Source organism: Pituophis catenifer, unplaced genomic scaffold, assembly GCF_029215685.1.
Source record: "Pituophis catenifer annectens isolate HBS135680 unplaced genomic scaffold, rPitCat1.0.hap2 SCAF_1, whole genome shotgun sequence".
NCBI classification, from domain to species: Eukaryota; Metazoa; Chordata; class Lepidosauria; order Squamata; family Colubridae; genus Pituophis; species Pituophis catenifer.
The window spans coordinates 74,442,502-74,469,653 of NW_027256881.1; the positions used below are offsets into that span (position 1 = coordinate 74,442,502).

General features: G+C 38.3%; 1 protein-coding gene across 3 annotated transcripts; it reads left to right on the plus strand.

The window, feature by feature from the left end:
* The first annotated feature begins 513 nt into the window (after positions 1 to 513).
* TBXT (T-box transcription factor T) lies at positions 514 to 15,598 on the plus strand. 3 transcript variants are annotated; one of them, XM_070951375.1, is made up of 8 exons: positions 514 to 719; positions 2,275 to 2,539; positions 6,114 to 6,248; positions 7,974 to 8,035; positions 8,129 to 8,190; positions 9,984 to 10,160; positions 12,084 to 12,213; positions 15,331 to 15,598. In XM_070951375.1, exons 1-8 carry the CDS (start codon positions 514 to 516, stop codon positions 15,596 to 15,598), a joined length of 1,305 nt encoding a protein of 434 aa, XP_070807476.1. The 3 variants fall into 3 exon arrangements, with proteins under 3 accessions (XP_070807476.1, XP_070807485.1, XP_070807494.1); XM_070951384.1 differs by having other exon boundaries at positions 9,987 to 10,160; XM_070951393.1 differs by lacking the exon at positions 9,984 to 10,160.
* The last annotated feature ends 11,554 nt before the right edge of the window (positions 15,599 to 27,152 follow it).

The window sequence follows — 27,152 nt, forward strand, 5'->3', positions numbered from 1 at the left end:
CATTTCCTTCTTTGGCTACTGAAACTGCAGCTCGGTGGCTTTGATAGAGGTGCAAACATTTGGAGGCAGATTTACATAAAATAGCTGCGTTTAATCCCACTGGCTGCAATTAACATCACAGGCTTTCCCTGGGCTCCGTTCTGATATGGCCGCAGGGAGCCAATCAGGTGGGCGGGACAGACACATCAAAGGGACTGTCCTCCAATCAGGTGAGCCCCCTACTGGCATTGTGATGTCACAAGGATATTTATACCAGGAGCTTAATTGCTCCCCTGTTTAACTAGTTTCGTTTCAAGTGGCGTGGACCAGAGAGGTCAAGTGGAATTAACCCTTCTGCCCCCAAACTGCAGACCTGTCCCACGCCCCACCGTCTACTTTTAGGGTGCTTTTGACCTCCCTCACTACAGCCTGTTGTGGGGCTTCTTCTGACAATTTTTCCAAGGCGGAGAGCTGGTACCAAAAGACTGGAGAAGGATCTTGGTATTAAAGGGGGCTTGGTGGGTGGTCAGTAAGATGGGGTCTCCAACCACGGACAGCTCTGGAAAGAGTCTGCAGTATCAAGTGGATCATCTGTTGAGCGCCGTGGAGAATGAGTTACAGGCTGGCAGAGAAAAGGGGGATCCTACCGAGAGGGAGCTGCGAGTCACTCTGGAGGACAGCGAACTGTGGTTGCGCTTCAAAGAACTCACCAATGAGATGATTGTCACCAAAAATGGCAGGTAGGAGGAAAGACAGTAATGTATTGATGCTTTCAGGTTGCTTCTGGGGGATACTTTCCCCCTTCCCCCTTTGCTTTCTCCTGTGTTCATTCAATTGTTGCCCTGGACTTCAGGAAATCAGTCACCCAAAGGCATTGGAAGTCTTGTGCTCCCAATTGCTTATAGTAGCTAATAGAGGAAATCCCCTCAGTGATCTTTCCCAAGTCCCATTTTTTTCTTGGGACATACCCCCTTAATGTCTCCCTTTTGTCCCTTGACCATTGGCACCCCTTCACGGTCTCTTCTACAATCTGTCCACCAGTCATCCTGCAGTCTCTCAGTCTTCTTTATTCCCTTCCCCTTCCTCTCCTCTTGTAGCCCTTAACCTATGCAATCCTGTCCAGTCAATTTGTAAAGCAGGAGGACCGCAGCCTGAGTTTCCATTCAAGATATGAGAAACTCCCTCATGCGAAGGCAGCAACACTCATTTTCCTAGTGGGGTACAGGATTTTATTGTGGTGTCAGAATTTCCGCTCTAGTAAGATTCCATCAGTCTTTTTTGAAGATTACCGTTACCATTCCATGATTAATTTGAACTCTGACGATGTCTCCATTTAAAAAAATTATGTGGGCCTTCTAGCCTGTTTTTGAAAGCTTGCAATCACAACCAATGGAAGACTACTAAAAAAAAGGAAATTAAAACCAAAATTTCCCCTTTTTGTAATCCAAAGTATAAATCTACGAACCTGTGCCTCTAATATGCAAGTGAATTTCCCCGAAGTGGAGAGGACTCTCCCAAATCAAAGGGAGGATCAAAGTGCATCCTTCAAAATGACTTAAATCGGAATTTACTTCCACAACCTGAGAACAAAGCGTGGCTTTGGTGGCCATATCCTACAGGGCTACATTTTTCAGCATTTGCATCTCATCCCTAAAACTGTTTATTCCTAAGAAACAAAAAGATAGAATCCATGTAAGACACCCTCACTTGTCATTTGGCCAGGGAGGAGCCTCCTTCCAAATTAATGCCATTCACTAGTTATGTCCCATGCAGGGCCGGGTTTAGATGAAAAGAGGCCCTAGGCTATTCCACTTATGAGGCCCTTTCACCTATAGTGAAAGTGTAATTTTAATTTTGCTAACAATTTGAATGTAGGCCCCTCTTGATCTTGAAGCCCTAGGCTGAAGCCTAGTTAGCCTTTAGGAAAATCCGGCCCTGGTCCCATGGATTTCAAAGGCCTCTTTTCTAAGGGTGAGATGGGAATCCCCTCACCGTTTATACCGAGTCCTCCCAATGCGTGTTCATTTGGGAATCCAACCGGAGGAGTTCAATCGCCTGCGCTCGTATGTAATGGTAGTTTGAAAGCAGCCGGAAAGCGGGCTGCAAACCGAAGCGGGTTTCCCTTTACATTGGATTCCAAAGGCACGGCGAGGCCTGCTCGACTTGGGGCGGAGGAGGGTCTGTTTTTTGGGCAGAAAAGGCCTTCGACGTCAGCCGCCTAGGCCTGGCTCGAAAGGCCGCGCCGCCGGCGTCTTCTCCCGCCTTTCCTCGCTCCTTGCGTCTTCCTCCCTGCAGGCGAATGTTCCCCGTGTTGAAGGCCAGCGTCTCCGGCCTCGACCCCAACGCCATGTACTCCTTCCTGCTGGATTTTGTGGCTGCAGACAATCACCGCTGGAAGTACGTAAACGGCGAATGGGTGCCGGGCGGTAAGCCTGAACCGCAGGCCCCGAGCTGCGTCTACATCCACCCGGATTCGCCCAACTTTGGCGCCCATTGGATGAAGGCGCCCGTGTCCTTCAGCAAGGTCAAGCTCACCAATAAGCTCAACGGGGGAGGCCAGGTGAGGAAGGCGCGCGTGGAAATGGAAGGGAAGGATTCCTGCGGGCAGGAGTGGGCACCCAAACAACCACGGGCTGGGGGCAGAAGAAGGTGCAAGGTGTTTTGGGGAGAGGGCCGCAGGTCCAGTTCACTCCGTAGGGTTAGGCTGCTGCAGAAGAAACGAAGGCCGAATGTGTAGCGCTTGTAAAGCGCCAGTCCTGAGATTTTGGGAGAGTTGCCTTTTAAATAGCCATTCTTAAAGCTTCAGCCGCCTTTTATTTTTCAGTTTAGAAATCTGGAAAATATTTTACAGAGGTCCCTGGTTGTGGTCTTCTTAACCCTTTTGGCTGCTTTCTGAGCGTCCCCTTCCCTGCGAAAGCATCCTAGGAAACCAACTTCAACTGTTTTATTCTGTGTAAGGGGATGTGTGGCCTAAAGGAGATTGGGAGAAATGTGTTTTGTTCTTGTGTCCTGGGTTCTGTAGCCTGGATTTATAGACCCTCTTTGTAAATTTGTCATATCTGGGTACTTGCCTCGAAAGGCTGGTGCTTTGCACACAATCTTATGGATCTGAAATTGACTGTTCTCTTTTCATCTGGAGCTCTCAAGATAGATTCATGCTTACAAATATAGTGCGTGCGCAATTTGCAAGAGGGTGATGGGGTCTGTTGAGCAGAAAAGGAAATCCAAAACTAGTATTACAAGCTTGAAAAAAATGAGAAATTGAACATATTTTAGTAAGGCATAAGCTATAAACAAGTATGTCCATCAGAGGTGTTAAATATTATTCATTGGCCAATGTAGGATATTGCATTGACTGTTGAAATGGACTGTCATCCAAGAAAACTTTAAATGTTCTTCAGCTTCTGTGTTCTGTGTTGCTCAATTTTTGAGACAATGTATAAATTTAAGATCATTTAAAACCTGGATTCAGGTGTGTTAGGAACTTAAACAGCATGCAGCAACAATGACACAATAAAAATTTGGAGGGGTGTGTGTCAAAAGATAATGTACTGGCAATGTGTGTTTGTATTTCTTTCTTAGAATGAAACTCAGTCTCAGCTATTTGTATGTTTGAGACCCAGAGAATTGGCATCTACAAAACTCACTTTTGTAGATGCACTTATGTATATTTGTAAGGAGACCTGATTTAACCAATTTGGAGGCTGGTACCTAGAAATTACTTGGTATTCTAGTCCTATAATTAAGAAAAGTGAAATAGCCTGCCCTCAGCAATTGATTTGATTTAAAACCAATGATTTGTAATTGTTTATTATTTTTCATGGACATTTAGAATTCTTTTTTTTGAGCAACCAGGTATCTTGCGCCAGTCCTGAATCCTGGAACTCTTACCCTAATTGCTATCAAATTAAATTTTGAACCAGAGTCTTGTGTTGTCTGTGTGGCAGTGTAATGCAAAACAAGATCATATAGCACAAATTTTCTTGGGAACTCCATAAGAAAAAAAGGCATGGCTTGAAAATATTTTAACAAAATTGTCTCCTGTTCTGGACTGGAGGGATGCTCTATTTAACTTGTATTTTTATAGGACAAAATTAGCCACAGAGGAAACTTCTGTAGTGTTTTCTTACACAGTTTTAATATTAATGCAGAAAATGGATGCAATGGTTGGGTGCCAAAATCTGGTGCTGCATATTTCTGTCAGGGTCAACATGCTTAGACCTAGGGTGTTATCCCGAAATAAGTATAAAGACAATTTGGAGAAAGTGGTGTGTGACATGCCCCTTTCTCAGCATATTTGCAAGCCACATAAAGACTAACCAAAGTGATAATCCAAGGCCAATTTACTAAGAGTTTGGGGGTAATATGGCAATATGTAATAATGGCAGCAACAGAATATATGATTGCTGAGAAAATCTTAATGATAATTTTATTAATATGTTTCTCTTTGTGAACAGAAAAAAACTAGTTGTAGGACCAACAGCTAGTAAAATTTTGGAAATGTCAAAGCATGTTTTCATTGACAATTCACATTCACTTATTGTGATCATAGGGCATGTTAATAGCTATTTTTCTGTTCATTGTCCTTTCGTCATAAAGATGTATACCAGGCATGGAAAGTTAGTCATGTGAAACTGTTATATAAATATTTCAGTGGCTAATACCTGTATTTTTTTAAGAGACAAAGATGACAGGTTAGCATTCAATCTGGCAACAAGAAAGTTTCAATCAATTTTCAGATACATTTTTCAAGTCACTTACAGTAGCATGCTGATCACTGATATTTAGAAAGATTTAGTTGTATATTGTAGTACAAATGTACATTTTCAGCCTGATTCTCAACAGTATTTCTGATACCATAATATATATTAGCGAAATTGTTAAATCTGATAGTAAAATGAGATGCCTAACTAGTAACCTGTGTAGTTTGTATGATGTTTGTTCCAGTAGTGGGCATGAATATGCCATGTACTGTGCTAGTTAAAAAACAAAGTTAAAAGTTATAGTTTTAATTACAGAGGAACCATTCCCTTCTCTTAACCAAGACTACACATTATTATTGTTCTCCAATTATTATTATTGTTAGCACCAGCTAATTATGCATTTTAGTAGTTTAAGTTTCTTATAAAAGAAAAAAAAAATGAAATAAGTTAAGGCACCAGGCTATTAACCAGGAGACTGAATGCTAATTCTGCCTTAGACATGAAAGCTGATTTGGCTGACTTTGGGCCAGTCACTTTCTCTCAGCCCAATTCACTTCACAGGGTTGTTATAGGGGGAAATAGGAAGAGGAAAGAGGTGTGTTTGCTGCCTTCAGTTACTTATAAAAATAATAAATGCAGGATTAAAAAAATCTTTAAAAATAATCCTATAGGGTGTGATAGGCACCAAACATGATCCCAAAGGGCCTTTTGGTTGGTTATAGTTTGTTGTTGTTATTAAAAAGACTTTGGTTCTGATGAGATTCCAAAGCTAATATTTCCTTTATTGAGTGAATGTTTAGTGACTGCTATGACAGTCATTAAGGAACTCAGCTAAAAAAGAAGTTTCCCCTTACTTTACTAGGAAAATGTATTACTTAAATTGTCTGCATAAAAAAAACAACGGATCAGTTTTATGGGTATTTTGTATTATGGTCAATTTATAAAATGTTGCAGTGGTAGCTTTTATGAGAAATGAATACTTTCTGAGAAATGAATAAAGCTCTGTGCATGGAATTCTTTCATTCCTCCCTCAATAATGAAAGATGAAAATCAAATTATAAACATTTAATTAGAGTTTGGCAAAATGTAATTATCAGTTTTGAAATAATCCAAGATAATAAATCAATTTTAAATGATTTAATATCTTAGTTTATTTCAAGACTATTAATGTTGCTTTCCTACCTTGGGATAAAATTGAAAAGTAAGCGTAGATATAATGTTCCTGTTTTGATTGTTCATCTGGAAAGACAAAAGGTAAAATAGCCACTGAGGTCTGGACTCTTACTTTTTTTTTTTTAGATTTAAGTCAACAAATTTGTTCTCTTCTTATTAAAAAGCCAAAACCATTGGCTATAATTGATGTTGCTGTCTTAGAATAGTGTTGTTTATCACTCTTTCAATGCTTGTTTCTGTTGTTCTTTACACCAACAGATCATGTTGAACTCCTTGCACAAGTATGAGCCTAGGATTCACATAGTGAGAGTTGGTGGCCCTCAGCGAATGATCACCAGCCATTCCTTCCCAGAAACACAGTTTATAGCTGTGACCGCTTACCAGAACGAAGAGGTAGGCATAAAGTGTGGAAGAGCCTGCATGGATTGCTCTCCTTCAAAGTAGTAAAGGGACATGGAGTGAGAAGGGGGATGTTAAAATTAGGGGTATGCTGGCTGTTTGCAAGAATTTTAAAAGATGCTACAAAGGAGATGCAGTAATTGTTCACTTCCAGTGAGTACTTAAAGAAATGGAATTGCTAGAAAGTAGGAGAAATGTCTTAAGCATAAAAAGATTGTAGCAATGAAGTAAGGTAGATACAATTCTTCGATATTGGTTTATTTTGGCCATTAAAAAAAAGAACTACTCTTGTTATACTTTCAGGAGAATATAAAGTGATCGTTTCAACTGGAAGCATTCTGCTCTTTGAGTAAAAAGAAAAGAAAAGAGGTCTTCTGATATTTTTGCTTGTTTGGAAAATGTTTCAGTTAACCTCAAGACTTTATCAGTAATCACCTCCTTATTTTGTTTATATTACTAAACACAATTTAATTGCAACTTAACACCACTTGATTATATGGAATTGATTTCCAAGAAGATTTAGACAGGACCAGGATCTGAGACATAATGGGCTTATTCAATGAGTCTGATGAAAAGATAATGAAAGTGTATTGATTCTCAATACATACTATCATTATTTAATGTAAAAAATAGCTGTATTATGCAAATCATTTTTTAAAAAGTACTTTGAATCCAAACAGCCTTGATTATTGACAGCACTAAGCAATTTATCATAATATACAAACTGAAAGATTGTTTAAAACCTACATTTTTAAATATACAACTGAATTGTCCTAATCAGCTAATATATCAATGAAGTAATAGGAAACCTACATAGATACACTTATTGAACTCTTATTCTTTGTCATGTTGTGATCCTCCTATAAAAATAATAACCATTAATTTTTTTGTAAAACACTTTTTTTCTATCTGCTGTTTTGTGCCTGCATTAGCTTCTAATATTTATTACTGCCCACTTTGATTCCATCAAAACACATAGCGGGTTCAGCATTGATTATACAGTAACTCATTATGCTTTAATAGATTCTGAATAAATGTTTAGGTCCTCCAGAGAGAGAAATAAAGTTCTTGTCTGTAAACACAACTTCCGTGTTGAAGCCTATATGATGAATTGTAATGAGGTAAAGCACTTAAATTAGTTAAGTGCTAATGATTACCACCTAATTTTTAAAAATCATATTAATGTATAGCATGCTAAAGTCTAGCAAGATCAAGTAGTTAATTAATCTTCTCTTAATTGTTTATACATAATTGTTTCAAATTTTTAGGGTGGGTCTATATTTCATTGAACAATGGGTAGAACTATGATATAAATCCTTTGCATTTAAATTCTCCATGCTGAAACAATAGCTCATTTCTTAATAAAATAATCATTTGTTCTTCCAATATATTATCCCCTTTTTACCCGGAACCTGACACTTTTTATAACTGTTTTTAGTGTATCCTCCCTCCACTCTACGTCCCTTTTATGTACTTCCTTAATAGGATAATAAAACCAGGCATCTTAGTAAGGCAAAGAGGAGACATTGTAGAGGATTTCAAAGCCTCCTCTTGCAGCCTTGGTAGTTTTAATAATTTCATTCTGGGCTTTTTCCCACCAGAATTAATTGCAAAAACCTTACTGGAATTAACAGTAATGCTGCTGAATTATCTTTTCAATTAACAATGAAATAATTAAAATTACATCTGAATTTGAAATATTTTCTTCATTTTTTGTAGATAACAGCATTAAAGATAAAATATAACCCCTTTGCAAAAGCTTTCCTTGATGCAAAAGAAAGGTGAGATCCGTTGTTTGCTTTTAATAGCATTTACAGACTGCATTTCATTAGACTGTTTAATACTTTTGCTAACAAATTGTGTTTCTTTGACAGAAGTGATCACAAAGACATGATGGATGAAATGGGAGACAGTCAGCAATCACAATATTCACAATGTATGTCTAAACTCTCTTCTGAAAGTTATATTTTTGTTATACCATTGCCATATGGAAAACTCTCAAAGCAGTTTTGTTCCAGTATCAGTTGTATTTTGTTATGAATATAAAATGCATGAATATATATTTCATAAAATATAATCTTCGCCAACAATTTGTATCTTTTAGAAGGCTTTCTTTTTTTAAAAAAAATGTGTACTGCAATTTACTTCAGCCTGAGAAGTGGTATTATACTTTTACATTCCTGATGCCGAAGACTGTAAATACTGTAATGTCCTCAACCTATTTCTCTTACTGAACATTGAGAACCAAGAAAAAAATATCAGAGACAAAGGACTGTGGGAGATTCCGCATTCCTGGATCTCTTGATATTTTAGGGCAGTGCTTTTGAACCTTGGCAACGTTAAGCTAGGTGGACTTCAATTCCCAGAATTCCCCAGTCAGCACATAGCTTGAAGTTGCCAAAATTGAGAAGCACTGTTTTAGGGTATCAGATGATTAAGCAATGAAATGTATTCTGATTTTGAATGGACTTATAGCACAGTAGTTGAATATATACTTTGCGTGCTGCAAGTCCCTGGTTCAATTACTGTCATTTCAAGTAGAATTGGAAAGATTCCTGCTAATTTGGGAAAACCACCATTAACCAGTGTTGAAAATACCATGTGATATGGACTAAAAGTGTGACTTGGAATTGCAGAAACTCGATCTCTGCTGTTTTCCTCATGTGCATTTCAAAAAAATAGGATTTTATACTTATAAAAGTAGGAAAGCTATTCTCTTAAAGCACCTAAAATATTAGCCATGAAACAAGATTGTTTTCTGTGTCTCTCTTATTGAAATTAAGTGGGATAAAAAAAAAGCTGGTGTAATTTGTTCAAAGGTATCAATCAACTGGTCAGATGTATCAATCCATGCAAAATCTGGAATATCCCCACTGAAATCTCACTGATGTTTTCCAGACAGAGTTCAATAATCTTTGAGACAGGGATTGTTGACAACAGCACAAAGTTTTAAAAAGATCAGAATCTTGATTAGGTTAATTAGAAATATTAGCAGAACCCTTCCCTTTATCGAAGTTTCACACTCTGAATATCCAGAATTACCAAGCTGCTTTCTGAATATCTCCCTTGTAATTACAGCGATGTAATAAATGACAGAAGATAGTCTGACATTACAGGCTTAATTCCCATTCTTTCATACCAATATAGTAAAGTTCCACACAGAATGTAACTAAGATGGTTTCCACCGTGACACAGACTGTGTCATTCTTCCACCCTTCTCTCCATAGAGAGCCATGACTACCATTTATTCAAATGTAAGTTTACTAGGATGTTTTGCTGTTTTCACATTGCTTCTTCAAAGCTATTAGATACAAAAGATTACAGTTTAATTATTTCTTCTGATTATCTCCCAGATTAGGATATAGCAATAAGAGATGTGAGGGTATAATAATCTTATGTTCGTGACTTGAAATTATTCCTGATGGTACTTTCGTTTTGAGTTTTCTTGCTTTAATGTGTAGGAATGTTATTGTTGCAATGTTTCACTTATGGCACATCATTGATCAGCAGAGATGGGTAAATACACCGTAATGGCACCACAACAAAGCTATTTATAGCCACAAGTTACTGGGGGAGACAAGAAGAGCTTGAAATCCATTTGTATTGTTTCAGTGTGAGTTAAAAATAGGTTTGACATTTCAGGATTGATGTGTGCAAACAAGCTGCTGTCATCTTGGACAAATAATCCTGCTATATATTGGTGAAATGATATTATTCATATTTTTACAGTAGGCGGTTGGCTAATTCCTGGAACAGGGACTCTTTGTCCTCCTGCCAGTCCTCATTCCCAATTTGGCACATCTCTGTCACTCTCTCCTGCTCACAGTTGTGAAAGGTATCCATCGTTAAGAAATCACCGTCCTGCCCCTTATCCAAATCCATACACCCATAGAACCAATTCTCCAAGTAAGTACTTTATGGTGTCCTCCAGTTTTTTGATGTCATACGATACTAACAGATCTCAGTGTGAATTAGGTGTGGAATCTGTGACCCTCCAAAGTCTTAAACTACAAATCTCACTGTCCTCCTTGTAGACTATTATATTTGGAGCCATGAAAGTTGTAATTCAGCAACATCTGTAGGCCCATTAGTTCAGTCTTGGGTGGTAAAGGCTAGATCAAAATCTGATTTAATGTGATGTAGCATTTAAAATGCTGGATTAGCAGCAGAAGAGTCAGGTTCTAACACTGATGAAAGCTGTCTGGCTACTTTGGGCTGGTCATCCTCTTTTAGCTTTAGATTGAGAGGTTGGAAAACATTTATACAAACTGTATTTGACCAGCATATAGATTATGGTGCATATGCAATCTTCAGTCCTGCAATGGATTAATTCAAGATGAGGTAGATAGATGATTGATTGATTGATTGATGATGATGATGATGATAATGATAGATATAGATATATGTGGGGTCTTTGGTGCTCTCTGAGCTTGCTTGTTTTCTTGCAGACATGTCATTATCCTAACTCGGTAACATCATCAGTGCTATCTATATATAGATATAGGAATAGATGGGTGGATGGATAGATAGATAGATATAGCTAGATAGTTTATCCATCTTAAATCAGCTGTAGGAATTGTAACATCTGTTGAGATTGACAGAAATGAGATTTCACTAACCATCTGAATCCTAAAAATAAAAGTAAAGTTTTGTTTTTTAAAAAAATGTTTTTCAAATAATTGTTAAATGTTTTGAATAGTCTACAAAAGAGTTCACTATTAATAGCAGATAGATCATTTTATTAAATCTTTGGTTTGCAGTAAAAGACTTATATCTTACTTAAAATCAGATTTTTGTGAGAATGTGGCCTGCTATGATGGTACTGTTATTTTCACCTTTATGGTACTGGGATTTAATAAAAAGAGGCAAAATGGAAACAGTCAGGGTAAGAGACTCATATAGGAAATTGCAAGGCTTTTGATTTTCAGACACAATTCATCATTCCATAAAGTCTAGGTAATATTTTCAATTACAATATGCAGTCAGTTTCATTAGCAGTTTTAAAGAGTCTAGGTGCCTAATAAGTCCTAAAATTTCCAGCTAGGTGATTGTAAGAAAGGTGAATCTGAGTAAATCTAAACTATATACTTGGTTTTGAGCCATTTAGCACTAGCACTAGCACTAACCCTTAAATACCACTTCATAGTGCTTTACAGCCTTCTCTAAGTGGTTTACAGAGTCAGCATATTGACCCCAACAATATGTGTCCTCGTTTTACTGACCTTGGAAAGATGGAAGGCTTAGTCAACCTTGAGTCAGTCAGGATCAAACTGCTGGCAGTCAGCAGAGTTAACCTGCAATACTGCATTCTAACCACTTTGCCATCACAGCTCTCTGAGAGAGCTCTGAGAGAGCTCTAAGAGAGCATTTCTTCTTATTTCAGATGCCTGCAACAGATTGTTTATTTTTTAAAATATTTTTATCTTATGATCTCTTTCTGTTTATAAAAAGGACTTGGATTTTGTTGGTATGAAAATGATGTTTTGCTCATGTCTTTCAAACTTGATTATAGAGTAATGACTCAAAAAAAGGCTAAGAAGGTTGCATATTACTTTTGAAAAGTTGACAATCCCTGGTCTGTTGAAATTCTGTGGGCTAAATATACAGAATTGATCTCTGCTTTGGGTCTATACTAATACGGTTGCAAAATGATTCAATATTTATGTAGAACCAAATGCAGTATTCTTAAACGTCCTTATATCATTGCTAGAAAAGCAAATACATTCTAACAATTCCTAATGAATTCAATTATACTGATGAAGGTCATATTCAGGTATTGTATTTGAAAGTACCGAATGTTCTTACACAAAATGCTTGCTTTTGCAGCAGCCTATGGAGACAGTTCTTCAGCGTGCCTTTCTATGCTCCAAAGCCATGACAATTGGTCCAGTTTAGGAGTCCCAGCTCCAACAAGTATGTTGCCTATGAATCACAGTAGTGGTCCTCCAACCAGCTCCAGGTAAGCCCTCTTCCATGACCACGAAACTTCTGTGAAAAAACAGATTCATTTCTGCGTGAGTCCCATGGAGGTGACACCCCCCCGCCCCCATAGCTATAGTTTGTACACAAATACTGTTTGTATAGTATGATTTATGCAGGAGTGGCGTGGTTGTGTTCTTTAGCTGCAAGGATAGGATAGCAGCTAGTCTGTGATATACTAGCTACTTGGCTATAAAGGTAAAGAAGTCCCTGTGGATTTTACTCCACTAGTCATTGCCAATTATAGGGGGTGGTGCTCATCTCGGTTTCAAGGCCATTGAGCTAGTATTGTCCAAAGACATTTCCGTGGTCATGTGGCCAGCATGACATCACTGAATGCTGTTAGTTTCCCACTGAAGTGATATCTATTTACCACTTGCATTTGTATGCTTTCAAACTGCTAGGTTGGCAGGAGCTGGGGTGAGGACAAGAGCTCACCCCGTTGCATTGAGTTTGGGTCTTGAACCTGGGCTGCTGGCTTTCCCGCCAACAAGCCCAGTGTCTTAACCACTGAGCCACCATGCCGCCACTCTTTGTTGCCATAGGTGAAAATTATTTTTCACTTCCTCTCTTATATTTTTTTATATGTGTATACACACACACACACACACACACATATATATATATTTTCTTACTTCTTCATAGGGTTTATGTGTGTTTTTCTTCTAGCCAGGTTTTTCCTACGTAACCAAGGTTTTTTGTAGCTCCAGCTCAGTAGAATCACATCTACTTGGTTCTGGGCTTTTTTCCTTTCTAACAGCTAGCAAGCTCTAGTTAGCCCAGAACCGAGTAGATGTGATTCTACTGAGCTGGAGCTACAAAAAACCTTGGTTACGTAGGAAAAACCTGGCTAGAAGAAAAACACACACACATATACATATATATATATGTGTGTTTGTGTGTGTGTGTGTGTGTGTGAGTGTGTGTGTGTGTGTATGTTTTATGAGGTTTTCGCGGGTGTTTGTATGTGGGTCTTTGGTTATTCGGGTTTTCTCCCGCGTAAAATTGGAGGTGTCTTGGCAACGTTTCGACGAAGTCTCATTCGTCATCTTCAGGCTGGTGTTCTCGGCTTCATGCTTCTAGGAGCACTTCCAATTTTACGCGGGAGAAAACCCGAATAACCAAAGACCTACATGCAAACACCCGCGAAAACCTCAGAATACACACACACACACACACACACACACACACACACCCCAAGCACATCTCTTTTTTCCTCCTGTAAGTCAGAAATAGTCACTTTAAAGGCTGTGGATGGAACTAGTGATATAGTTTTACACTATTTTTTAACTGGAAAGTGTATTGGCTCACACTCACCAAAGGGAGGGAGTTAGAGACTCAAAGTTTGGGTTTTCAATAATATTAAGTCACTGATCTCCTCCTACACATATAAAAGGATATAAGAGAGGAAGTGAAAAATAATTTTCACCTATGGCAACAAAGAGTGGCGGCATGGTGGCTCAGTGGTTAAGATATAAGACGAGATGCTGGATGTAACACCCCAATGCCAATCCTACTTCTTGCAAGTCCAAGGGTTTGCACTAGGCCTACTATCTTGACTTTTTCACTTCCTTTCTCTCCCCTGATGCTGATGGCCATTTAAAAAAAATTGCTTAAAGAGCTTGTATGTAATAGGTCTTTTATTATGGAGTTTATGAAATGCCTTTTAATATGGAGTTTATGAGATGGGTAGCCATGTAAATTTGCTAAATAAATAAATACATTGCTCTGTAGGATAATAAAAAATGTGGCTAGGGAAAGACTCCATCTAACAACAGAAGGCATTTGCGTGATATGGCAATTCACAAGATTCTGAAGGAATTATATGTAAACAAACCTGACCTATACTGTAACACATCTTTAATCTGCAGGAAATCCCCAAGTGCAAAGTTCCCTAAAATACTTTCTTCCTTTTACAAACTGAAATTTCTTTATTGTGTAAGAACACTGCTTCACGCTAGTAATTAAAGGGAGGAATCATTAACAATATGTACAGTATTCATAATTTGCTAGTTTATGACCTCAATAAAATTTTTGATTTGATATAATGTTCCAATTCCTATATTGATGAGGTTTTTCAGAAAAGAAAATCCTGCTGAGTTTTGTGCCTAGGTTTACAGATAGTTCCATTTTAGTAGCTGGTGAATGGAAATTAATAAATAAGCTGCTTAAACGCTTCTTATGCATCTGGGACTGGAGAGAGACTCATGAATTTATATTGACACCAGTCAGTACTAAATACCAAATTGCAAAATGCTTTCCAAAAATCTTTAGTACTTCTCCTCGTGAGGGATTTGCAATACTTTCTCTCTGAAGCCAAAAAGATGATTTGGAATTGGGTGGCAACATCTATGTGCATCATAAATTTGCATGTTTGAAGATTGATTCAGCCTACCATCTTTCTGGGGATCGATAAAATCCCCAGAACCCAGATTTTTTGGGGTAATATGCTTGGAGTGTAAACTGCTCAGAGTGAGCTGTAAAGCTCTATGAAGTGGTATATAAGTCTAAGTGCTACTGCTATTGCTATATATCCGTGATGGCGAACCTATGGCAAACGTGCCATAGATGGCACACAGCGCCCTCTCTGTGGGCACGCGAGCCGTCACTCCAGTTCAGCTGTGCTGCGCATGTGCACACGCCTCCTGCCGGCCAGCTGGTTGTCGGGTCTCTGCCGCGCATGCGTGGGGGTGGGATGCATACGTGGGGGCCCGCGTGCATGCACGGGGGCACATGGGGGCGCACATGCATTGTATTTTGGGGGTTCGGGTATGCGCTTTGGGCACTTGGTCCGGAAAAGGTTAGCCATCACTGCTATATACTAACTGCGTGATCCAGCAAAATACTCACTTGAATTAAGGAGGCCAATGCCTCTTTTTTGCATCTTGTCAGTGCCTCACTCAAATGCTTACTTTTCTTCCTCCCCTTCCTCCCCAAACATGTTGATGTTAATAAATTCTATATTTAGAATAGTGTATCTAGTGAAGTGAGCCATAATTTGCAGAAGTGTATGATATGTTAAATTACTTAGCCTTTTGCTCACAAGGCTGCCTTTCTACAAATGGAAAAACTGTTTTTTTTTCCTTTCTCTATGTAGCCAATATCCCAACTTGTGGTCTGTGAGCAACAGCACCATCTCACCCGTTTCACAGTCAGGCGGGATGTCCAGTGGGATAGGATCCCAGTTTTTGCGAGGCTCTACAACCCACTACCCCACACTTCCTCATTCCGTCGCTACGACTTCTTCGGGCTCTCCCCTCTATGACAATGGAGCACCCACAGATATTGCTGACAATCAGTATGATGCCTCAGTGCATGCTAGACTTGCCTCCACGTGGACTCCCGTCACGACTCCTTCTATGTAGGAGACTCCTTCTCCTTTTCCGATGGCCAAAGACTTTCTAGTTGCTATAAACTGGGAATCCGCTGAGAAAGTTCCAGGAGTTAGAGGAATAAGTCTTGACGTATGTTAACGGTAAAGTAACTGCACTAATCGCTTGATGCTCCTTTCAGTATTAGAATGTATTAGTAAATGGTACAGACACCTTATGGAAGCTGTAGGAATTTGTCTGGTGGTCCAGACCCCAAAGGACATGGCTACCGCCTTCTTTTCTACCTCTGCAGCCTTGAGGGCTAGAATTGTTACCAAGCCTCTATTAATGAGTGTTCAAAGCATCACAAACAGATCCTCTAATGAGCCGTTCTTGACATTTTTTTTTTTTAAATCAAACTTTGGTAGACGTCAGCTTTGCCAACATCACAGTAGGGATCTCGTGATTATTTTTTTGTTCTGTTCTATTCAGTTTTCTTTAAAAAAACAAACAAACAGTATTAAGGGCCGATTTCTACCACGCATCATACTTGACAGGTTTTCATTGATGAATGTATAAATTGCTTCCGTTGAAAAATATGATGTGCCTATTTTTGTTTTATTTGATTTTTGCTGGCAGTTTCAGAAATATAACTGTGATTTGCATTTTTATTCCTTGAAGGCTGAGATTATGCATACACTTTCCCTAAGCAATACTTTAATTTGCCAATTAAAGGAATGGACAATCAGAGGCTCCAAGCCTGGTTTTGTGGCCCCAAAGTTTGTTTTCATCAGTGTTGCTAAAAATCAACAGCATGGTTTACTAGGATTCTGAGTAAGAAAACACACTCAAATTGAAATTTTAGCCCCATAACATGCCTAACCTAGTTTAACAACCAAAGGCAATCATCCAATATCTTCCAGCAATTTCCTTTCAGCCACTTACTTATGAATGCCCCAGCTGGGGCAGTTCATTATCTCTTCTTTGATCAGGTAGTGGCAATGTTGAAATTCAAAAATTTTCCCTACCGGTTCTGTGGGTGTGGCTTGGTGGCCATGGCTTGGTGGCCATGTGACTGGTGGGAGTGCTTGGTCATGTGACTAGGTGGGTGTGGCTTGGTCATGTGACCAGGAAAACCAACTATCACATTTTACACAAAAATAACACAAAAGCTACACAACTGTCTCACATACAATGCAAAAGCAGCTGGACTTCACACAAAATGGCCCCTGCAACAATCAGGAACCTCACAGAGTAATACAGAGCTCAAAAACAAACTATCACACTTCACACAAAAATACCAGTTCGAGCAATCGGTAGTAAAAAAATGCTTTAAAAAGTAAAAAAAAAAAGTTCTGACGATTGTGCGACACAGCTGATTGTCACAGCTGATCGTTGGAACCTTTTTTTTTTTAGTTTTTTAAAGTATTTTTTAACTACCTATTCGCCTGAACCAGTAGTAAAAAAATGTTTAAACAAAGTAAAAAAAAAAAGTTTTGACGATCAACTTTTTTTTTACTTTTTAAAGCATTTTTTTACTACCGGTTTTGGCGAACTAGTAGCATTTTTACTACCGGTTCTGGCGAACAGGCCTGAACTGGTAGCATTTCACCCCTGGGCTAGGGAGTTAAAGAGCAAAATGAGTGCGGTATGCCTCAGAAATTGAAGCAACCACTTCATCCTTAAAAAAATGAACAGCCCTAATTATCAGAGCTTGGTTTTGTTGTTTTCTCTGTTAGGGATTATCAGGGGAAAAGCGAATACATAAAGCCATGAATTTCTGCTCCAAACTTTGCCATAACAATGAATACTGGCTGTGACATCACTGGTACATCCTTTCCTTCCCTCTAAGACAGAGGTGCTATTCAGCAGGTTTTGACAGATTCTGAAGAACTGGTAGCGGAAATTTTGAGTAGTTCAGAGAACCGGCAAATACCACCTCTGGCTGGCCCCAGAGTGGGGTGGGAATGGAGATTTTGCAGTATTCTTCCCCTGCCACGCTCACCAAGCCACGCCCACAGAACCGGTAGTAAAAAAATATTGAATTCCACCACTGCTCTAAGAGTACACATTTTTAAAAACAAAGTTGTGTACTTTTTCCCCACCAAGGGCACTATCTGTTTAACTTGGAAGGTCAAAAATTGGCTGTCTCACATGGTGTGCTGCCAATTCTTTTAAAATATCTTTATATAATTAGCCTTAAAGAACAGTTAAAAATTATGCACTAATAAAATATGTGCCTTAAACTTCACAGTTTACAGATTTAGGCACAACTCTGTGCTTATTTCATTGTGCTAACTTGACATGACAATCTAAAAAGTTTTTTTCTGTAAAACAAATGAAGTTTTCAAAATATTAACTATTTTTTTCTTAATGTGTGTCTATATAAAGTTTTATTCTTGTACAGTGCAATTGTGCGTTGAGTGAAAATAAGTTTGATTGTGTTTTGTGAGACTTACTCCCAGTAAGGATTGTAGCTTTCTTATTAATTCAGTGTGCTTGTATAGATAACTCTTTTGCCATATTTACATATTGTAGAAGCCTTTGCCAACAAGCCAGTTTGAAGTAATATTATTTCTTTCTGTAAGCAAATGGATAAACTATCAAAATGCATTTATTTCCTTGCTGTTATGCACAGAACCACATGGAGCTTGTGGTTTTCCTGTGTGTAGGAAGCTGTCATGTGTGAAGCCTTCTTTAATTAGTGGTTTGTAAATACTGTCACTCAAAGGACTGTTACATAATAAAATATATTTTTAAAGACATTTGATTTTAATAAGCTTGAAGCCTAGTCATAAGTAGGAAGTGCACATTTGTTTTTCCCCCCTAATTTATTTTAGCAGTGACCTTCAATGTTATATTTATTTGTTAGCAAATACCTTTACATATGTGTATATGATCTGTTTGCTGTAGAATGTAAGATTATCATCTAGGGACCTGTTTGTAGGAACAAAATTCTTGACTGTCAAAATGATATTTAAGGTTGGCACAGTGGTGAAATCCAAATTTTTTTACTACTGGTTCTGTGGGGTTGGCTTGGTGGGCGTGGTGTGGCTTGGTGGGCGTGGCAGGTGAAGGATACTGCAAATTCTCCATTCCCTCCCTACTCCTGGAGGAAGGATATTGCAAAATCTCCATTCCCACCCCACTCGGGGGCCAGCCAGACGTGGTATTTGCCGGTTCTCTGAACTGCTCAAAATGTCCACTACCGGTTCTCCAGAACCTGTCAGAACCTGCTGGACCTGCTGGATTTCACCCCTGGGTTGGTATCCTCAGAAGTCAGAGATCAAGCTCCAGATTAGTCTGAGGTGATCATGATGAAAGAGTTTAGTACTTACAAACCAGTAGTAGCAAAACCATTGCCAAAATTATTGCCTTTTCTGGATATGTCCCTTTTCAATATGTAAATAAACTCTTTTGTTTTATTGTGCAAGTTGAATCTTGTAAATTATGTGCATTACATTGTGCTTTCTGTTGGGCATTAACAAAAATGTACTTTTGCTTGCATGTTTCCATTTTAGCTATGCTCAGTTCAATTGTGAAGTAAATGGTACTGTTTCTTTTGTAAAGCAACAATTTAGTTGTTACTTGATAACAATATTTAAATAAGACTGCATTAAATACATTACATTACAGCATGGTGACTTTTAAATGAAATAGTCAAATATCGTACACGTAATGAATCATGACAGAGACTTGATAGCTGGTATTCTTTCAGAAAAGCACAATGTAACTGAGATTCAAAGAATTGTATATTAATCCCAATTTTTAGGTTAGTTTCTATTGCATAAATCTGATGATTTGTATACAAGTAGTCCTTAATTCACAACTGTTGGTTTAGTGACCGTTTGAAGTTACAACGACACTGAAAAATGTAACTTATCACTGGTCCTTGCACTTTTGACTATTGTAACATCTCAAGGATTCAAGTGATTAAAATTTAGGTGCTTGGCTATCGGGATGTATTTACAATAATTGTAACATCCGTGGATCATTTAATCACCATTTGTGACCTTCCCAGCTGGCTTCTGACAAGCATACTCATTGGGGAAGACAACAGATTTTCTTAACAATTGCATGATTCATTTAACAAATGCAGTGATTCGCTTAACAACTTGGGCAAAAAAGCTATAAAATTTGTCTCAGTTCACTTCACCACCACCTTGCTTAGCAACAGAAATTCTGGTCCCAATTGTGGTTATAAATCAAGGACCACCTCATTGGGCAGTGTACAGACTATTGCAGAGGAAAATCAAGGTAAGACCTTCCAACCAGTATTTAAAGTTTAAGCCAACTTTTTTTAAAAAACTGAGTTATTTTTATGATGATAGTAATAGGAATTAATGCAACTGGCACAAGGGTATATTTGTGCAAATGCTCCTCCAGACTACAATTGCCACCCGCTCCTTGTGATTCCTTGAGGAGCAGATGGCAGCTTTTTTTTGATTAGGAAAGTGTGATAAATGCATCTAGTTGCACCCGTGCTTACATCGGGGGGGGCACTGCTTACAATCATGTATTCCCTAATCGCCTCTTGATTGGACCATTGTAATGTAGTCTACATGGAGCTGTCCTTGAAGAAAATTCAAATGTTTTGACAGATCAGAATTCAAACGTTTTGACTGCAGTATTGGATGCATTATGATATGCTTATATATCACCATTTCGGCATGAACGACACTGTCTCCCTGTAGGCTTGTAAGTACATTTCAAAGTGCGTGTTGTCAGTTTTAAAGCCCTTTATGGTACTGGGCTAGGTTACTTGGACTGCTCATCCCCAGTGATTTCTGCCTACCCAGTAGATTTAGCAGAGTGTGCAAGCTCTGGGTCTTCTCAGTGAACAGTACCTTCTGGTGCGTCCTAGAAAGCCTCTCTACCTAAATATGGCTTCTGCCTTAGGGAACATCTGTTCCCTCCCCCCAGAGATTCAGATGACACCAACCTTCTTGACCTTCCAGAGTGTTATGAAGACCTGTGAAGACCATAACCTCAGGCACTGTGGCTGGGATATTAATGGAGCTTAGCATATATGTGGGGTGAGGAGACATTACAGCAGTGGTGGGTTGCCTCCGGTTTGCACCAGTTCTATAGAACCCGTAGTAAAACCGGTGGGAGGCTCCGCCCATCAACCCTAATGTCATCAAAATGCTTCTTGCATGCGTAGAAGATTTGCGCAGAAGAGTGAGCGAAGTGAGCACACACGCGCGGCGCTGTTGCAAACCGGTAGTAAAGGTAAGTAGAACCTACCCCTGCATTACACTAAGGTGTTTTTTTTAAATAATGGCCTCAATTTAGTTACTTTTCATTCATCTGATTGTGTGTTATGTCTTGCTGCCCAGAGTAGCTATATAATACATTTAGCTAGCTTTATAAATTTATATAACTGCCCAGAGTAACTATATACTTTTGTTAAATGAATAAATGAATGAATGAATTTATATTCTGAATCTTCATCATTTTCCTACCTAACATATTAGCATTTTGAAATATATAAGGAGGGCTCCATTAAATAAGTACATCTGCAATAAAAGAGCAAATTGTGAAAAAGAAAATGAAAGCGCTTAAAGAAAACGAGATGAATTCAAGCAACAAAGTAAAGTTTAATTCTTTCTCTCTGATCTAACAGTAGACAATAACTGGCTCCATTAAATAGTTGAATAATAAATGCAGATGTATTTGTCCAGGAAGAAGAATAAATAAAAACATTCTATTTAAAACTCCAAGAGATAAATGAGGTCTTGGAATCCCAAATATGAAATTGCTATTTTGATGCTAGCCATATTAAAACATTTTGTTTGATAAAATGAAGATTTAAAAGGTTTAACATCTTGGATAAAGATGATAGGGATAACTATATCATTAGTGAAAATTAGGGCGCATCATCAAAAATATTAATAAAATACAGAAACATACTTGAAATCCATTTCTGAATGTGTTCAAAATTTGGGAAAGATGGACCCATAAATTAACTGCAAATCCATCACCCATTCAACCATTTATATTATTTCTTTTTACAATAAAGTAGGAATGAAATGGGTGGAAAATGAAAGGACCTTATTTTTATAAATTTGCAATATTCCAAAAATAACAGAACGATTCAATTCTAAAAAATTGGTTTGTGGTTTCAGATACATAAAAATCTGATTTTATTGTAATCCCAATTGTCGGAATCGCAACAGTTAGAGCTATGATTAAATTTGAAATTGATAGCAAAAAAACTAAAGAAAATTTTATTACAAGATAAGAAAACTTGGATGATTGAAAGTAATTTGGAAAATTGCTATTAAAGTTCTTTCACCATGACTTTTGTCACAAATTGCATAGAAATCAAACTCGGCCAAAAGAAAAATTCAGCAAAATAATTTTATTTCCATCAAGTAAATTCAACATGATAAATATTACTATCTTACTCAGTGTGAAAAATTTTAAAGATATATTACGTCTAGTTCTCTTGTTCAACCCGAACACCACCCAAATCTAATTGACTGGGAGGCTCATAGCGTAAAAATAAACAGCGATATACAAATAGATAAAGTAAACAATAAAAATAGCAAATAAGGGCTAGCAACATACATACCATTTTGATTTTAAGGGAAGGTATCTTTTGTGACCTCTGACTGTAAATAAATGTAATTCTAATTGTTTTACTTCACTTGTTGCTGCATTTTTCATTCTATCACAGAATCTAACCTCATCTATTGTTCTTGGCCTTTTCACAAGTGATCCAAAACAACTTTCCATAACTCTGGAAAGGCGACCAGCAAATTTCACAAGGTTTTCCCACACACAGTTTCATTGGATGCTCTTATTTTCTAACCCTGATCATATATATTTACAAATCTAGAAATAGCCTGAAGGAACACACTTCCAAATGCTAAAAATACAGTACAGGATTTAATCTTTCTTTAATCAAGTTGATATGTGAGCACAGGTGTTACTGAATAAATATTGGGAAAACAATTCTGCTACTGCTTCCATAGAACTTCCTCTTGCAAGTCTAAGCATTAACTAGTTGAAATATTATATTATATATAAAGAATTATAAAGGAGTGACTTCCAATTTTCTTTTAAGCAGCTATATCTATAAATATAAAATAACCTCTTACTCTACGGTTACAGTTTACATTTTGTCTACAATTTATTATTTTTATTCTAATCGTTAAAACCAGGGGTGGGATTCAGCCGGTTCGGACTAGTTCAGGCGAACCGGATGTTAATCTGGTTCGCCAAACTGGTTGTTGCAAGGACTGGGTGGCCCCGCCACCCCCGCCCCTCCCAGGAGTCTCCACGCAGGCTGTTTTGGATGGCAGGATGCAGGGCCTGCTCGGAGGCTCTGGGTGGGCGAAAAATGGACCTACCGGAAGTTCCAGAAGTCCGAAAATGGGCCTATTTCCAGCCTCTGGAGGGCTTCCGGAGCTCAGGGGTGGTTGTTTCACTCTCCCAAAGGCTCCAGGAAAGCCTCCAGAGCCTGGAGAGAGAGAAGAACAGGCCTACCGGAAGTACCAGAAGTCTGAAAACGGGCCTCTTTCTGGCCTCTGGAGGATCTCTGGAGCCTGGGGGAGGCCATTTTCGCCCTCTTGGAGGCTCGAGAAAAGCTGCTGGAGTCTGGGGAGGGTGAAAACTCCCCCCCCTCATGGTGCAGGAGGCCGAGTAGGCCACGCCCACCATGACCACGCCCACCCAGCAATTGGGCAGAGAACCAGTTGCTAAAATTTCTGAATCCCACCGCTGCTCAAAACCATGTGTCATTTATTTCTGTTTCCCTCAAAAAGTCAACATAGGGCTTCCACTCATCATTACATTTTGACAATCCTCTCTAACTAAAGCAGTCAATTTGGCCATTTCAGCAAATTCCATCATGTTCACTATCCATTCCTCCATTGTGGGAAAAGTCAACATTGCAAAGTACACAAATAGAACATTTTCACCTAAAAGTTAGCCAAGAAAGGAAATACCACAAAGCATCTATCTGAGATTAGTATTATTAAACTTAAAAATTTATCCTAAAGCTAATTACTTATTGACAAAACAGTTTCCCCATCAGAAGTTTCCATGCCTAGCAATATATGCCAAAGCATTGAGATGTGGCTACCATATTTAATAAAAACCCAGGCAAAAAATAGCTGCCCCATTAAATTTAACTGCAGAACGCATAGAACTGTTACCTAACCTTATTTCTTCCTTAATGCCAATAGATTTTTCTTTTTACTTCTAAGTGGTGTTTTTCAAACTTGATAACTTTTAAAATGTTTAAAATTATTTTAGTCTTTTTAATCTAATCTAATTTTGATTTATTTTTAATTAATATGGACCAGTAGTTTGCTGCAATAGACAACGTCCGAGTTCTCTGAATCTCTGTGAGCTATTTCTTGTTCTCCCAGCAACCTCTGGTGTTATATAAATGCAACCAGTGACTGCTCCAAACACTGCTTTAAAAGTTGACAAGTAGGCAACCTCAAGAGAACTTAAATCAAAGAATATTACTAAACTTACATATTCATCCCAAATGTATTTATTTATTTTCAACTATAGTTCATTTTTTTATTTATTTATTTTCAAAAAGCCTTTATTAAAATTTAAAATATTAAAATACTAATACAAATACATCTGTAACAAAAATACTTCCATGATAGTTGTACAATTCAACGTCGTTCCAACAGTACCCAAATCTTAACTCTATTCATATATTCTCAGATATTCCTTCTTGATCGAATATATGTAAACACAATTTATGTCTTATTTTGATCTATATATTTCCTAATAGAGAAATACAAATGTAAACCATTTTTAAAACTTACAGCATCCACAAAGAAAAAAAAATAAAACGATTGTGCAGTGAAAAAAGAAAATTTAGATACATTAATTGTATTATTAGAGGATTCATTATTTACAAATCACAAAAATAAAATATAAGTCAAGGAAGGTAACCGAAACAGAAGCTTTGGGGTACCATAGGCATCAGCAATGAGGCCTACACAGCTGAGTAATCTGATTTCTGCAAGCACTTCTCTATGTATTTTTCCTTATGAGCAAATTCTTCCAATATAGGTGAGAAATGGGAGTCATTTTTTAACTGCCTGCACAAGCAGTCAAAGATTGCCAACAAGTGGCCTCTTCAGTCTTTGGCTGTCAGGAAGAAGCTGCAATTAAACACCCTTAGAAAAATGGCCTGTCAGAAAGTCAAACAGATGTTTGTCTGGTTTCAGGCTGATTTAGGGGGGAAAAAAAACCAGAGGAAAAATGATGAATTCTTGAAAAGGCTTCAGAAAGCAGATGTTAATACACTATGAAAAGCAAACTGGCACGTCGAAATTAGTTAAAGGAATAATTCATAATGAGTCACTTTTTCAGTGTTATTTGGCCTGCTAGCAATCTGAGATATGGAAATTTAAATGGAAATTTCCTGTTTAACCATTGGTTCCGCTTTACCAATTTGGCAAGTCAATACAATAAATTAAGGAAATGTAGGGGGGGGGGAAGTAATTTTGATCCTAAAAGAAAAAAAAAAAGGAAAACAGCGGAGGGGCGTTATTGATGGGGAAATAGTTGCCACGTATTTCCTAGGACCTACACAGTCCAAATATAGGTCAGTACAGGTATTTTGAATTCACTAGAAGGAAGGATAAAATGTTTCACATTAATTATTTACACGTTTGACATTCTCCCAAGACAGTTTTCTTCCTAAAAACAAAACAAAAGCTAAATAGTGGGACATTTTAAATAGGTAATTGTATGTGACATGAAGCAATTTCAGGACATGAAATGGAGAGAATTTAATATTGTTGCTGGCATGATGGTTTAGTACAGGACATTGAAGGTAGTCCGTAACATATGACAGTTCAGTTAGTGACCATTCAAAGTTACAGTGGCACTGAAAAAAGTGACTTATGACTGTCTTTCACACTTAATGACAGTTGCAACATCCTCATGGTCACGTAATCAAAATTTGGATGCTTGGCAACTGGCATGTATTTATGATGGTTGCAGTGTTCTAGGGTCATGTGCAGAGGTGGGTTTCAGCAGCTTCTGACCAGTTCTGGAGAACTGGTAGCAGAAATTTTGAGTAGTTCGGAGAACCGGTAGTAAAAATTCTGACTAGCCCCTCCCCCATCTATTCTCTGCCTCCCGAGTCCCAGCTGATTGGGAGGAAATGGGGATTTTCCCCTAGATTGGGGAGGGAGTGGAGATTTTACAGTATCCTTCCCCTGCCATGCTCACCAAGCCATGCCACGCCCACCAAACCACACCCACAGAACTGGTAGTAAAAAAATTTGAAACCCACCTCTGGTCATGTGGCAGGGGTGGGTTCTAAATTTTTTTACTACCGGTTCTGTGGGTGTGGCTTATTTTGTGGGTGTGGCTTGGGAGGGGGTCATGTGACTAGGTGGGCATGGCTAGCTGGTCAGTCATTTCTGGAAGGTCCTCGCACTTACGACCAGTCCTCGCACTTACGACCTGACTCATTTGTTTGCTTTTAACACTGATCAGCTGTAGCACGGCCCTTTGAAGCCCTGCGGCAAGAGTTTAAAAAAGTTTTTTTCCCTCTAGTCATCAGCTGGGACTCAGGAAGCAGCAATAGATTGGGGGTGGGACCAAATAAAAGGTAAGAATAACGTGGGTGGGAGGGGGGGGGAGAACCAGTTCGGTGACGTCATATCATCACCACTACGGCTCGGCCGAACGGGACCGAACTGGGAGGAACCCACCACTGGTCATGTGGTCACCTTTTGCAACCTTCTGACAAGCAAAGTCCATGGGGAAGCCAGATTCATTTAACAAGAATGTTACTAACTTAACATCTGTAGTGATTCACTTAACAACTGTGGCAAGAAAGGTAATAACATGGGGCAGAATTCATTTTACAAATGTCTCACTTAGTAACATAAATTTTGGGCTTAATTGTGGTTGTAGATCGAGGACTACCTCTATAAGAGCACATAGTTGTACCTTGGTAAATATGACTGCTTCTTACAGTACATGAAAAACCCACATATGGGTTGCAGAAGAACCGGGGAGACCAAAGATTCTTGCTGAGATCTAATTTGAACATTCAAATCTGAATGTTCAAATCCACACAATTACTATATGAGAGCAAATGGTTGTAATCCCCTCCTCCCATTTTCTGCTGTCTATTGGTTATCCAGATTTTTGCAGCCTAGTTCTAATAAACCTTCTTAAATTCTTAACTTTTTTGTAGACATCATAAATATTTATGGTGGCTGAGAGTAATTTAGGCCTGTAGGTTGAGCCTTGAAAAACTACCATATTTAGTGAAGGAAAGAAAAACCCTGAATTTGTTGAAATCCACCTACAAAAGGAAGAGTATATTTAAAACAAGGTTTTAAAAAGGCAAAAATTCTATACAGTATCCATATATCCCCACCTTTTCCTATCACAAGTCAACTTCAGGTTTCCAACTTCAGCTGAACCAATTTCTAAAAGCACCCCAACCCAGGAAATGTCTGCATGTAGGACACATGTATATCTCTATGCATATATATGTGCATATATGTGCATGGGCACACCTTATGCACACTCATATTCTCTTCCTTCCAGTAAACAACAAATAAAATAAAAGCAGTCATCATTATCATCCTAAGGGAAAATG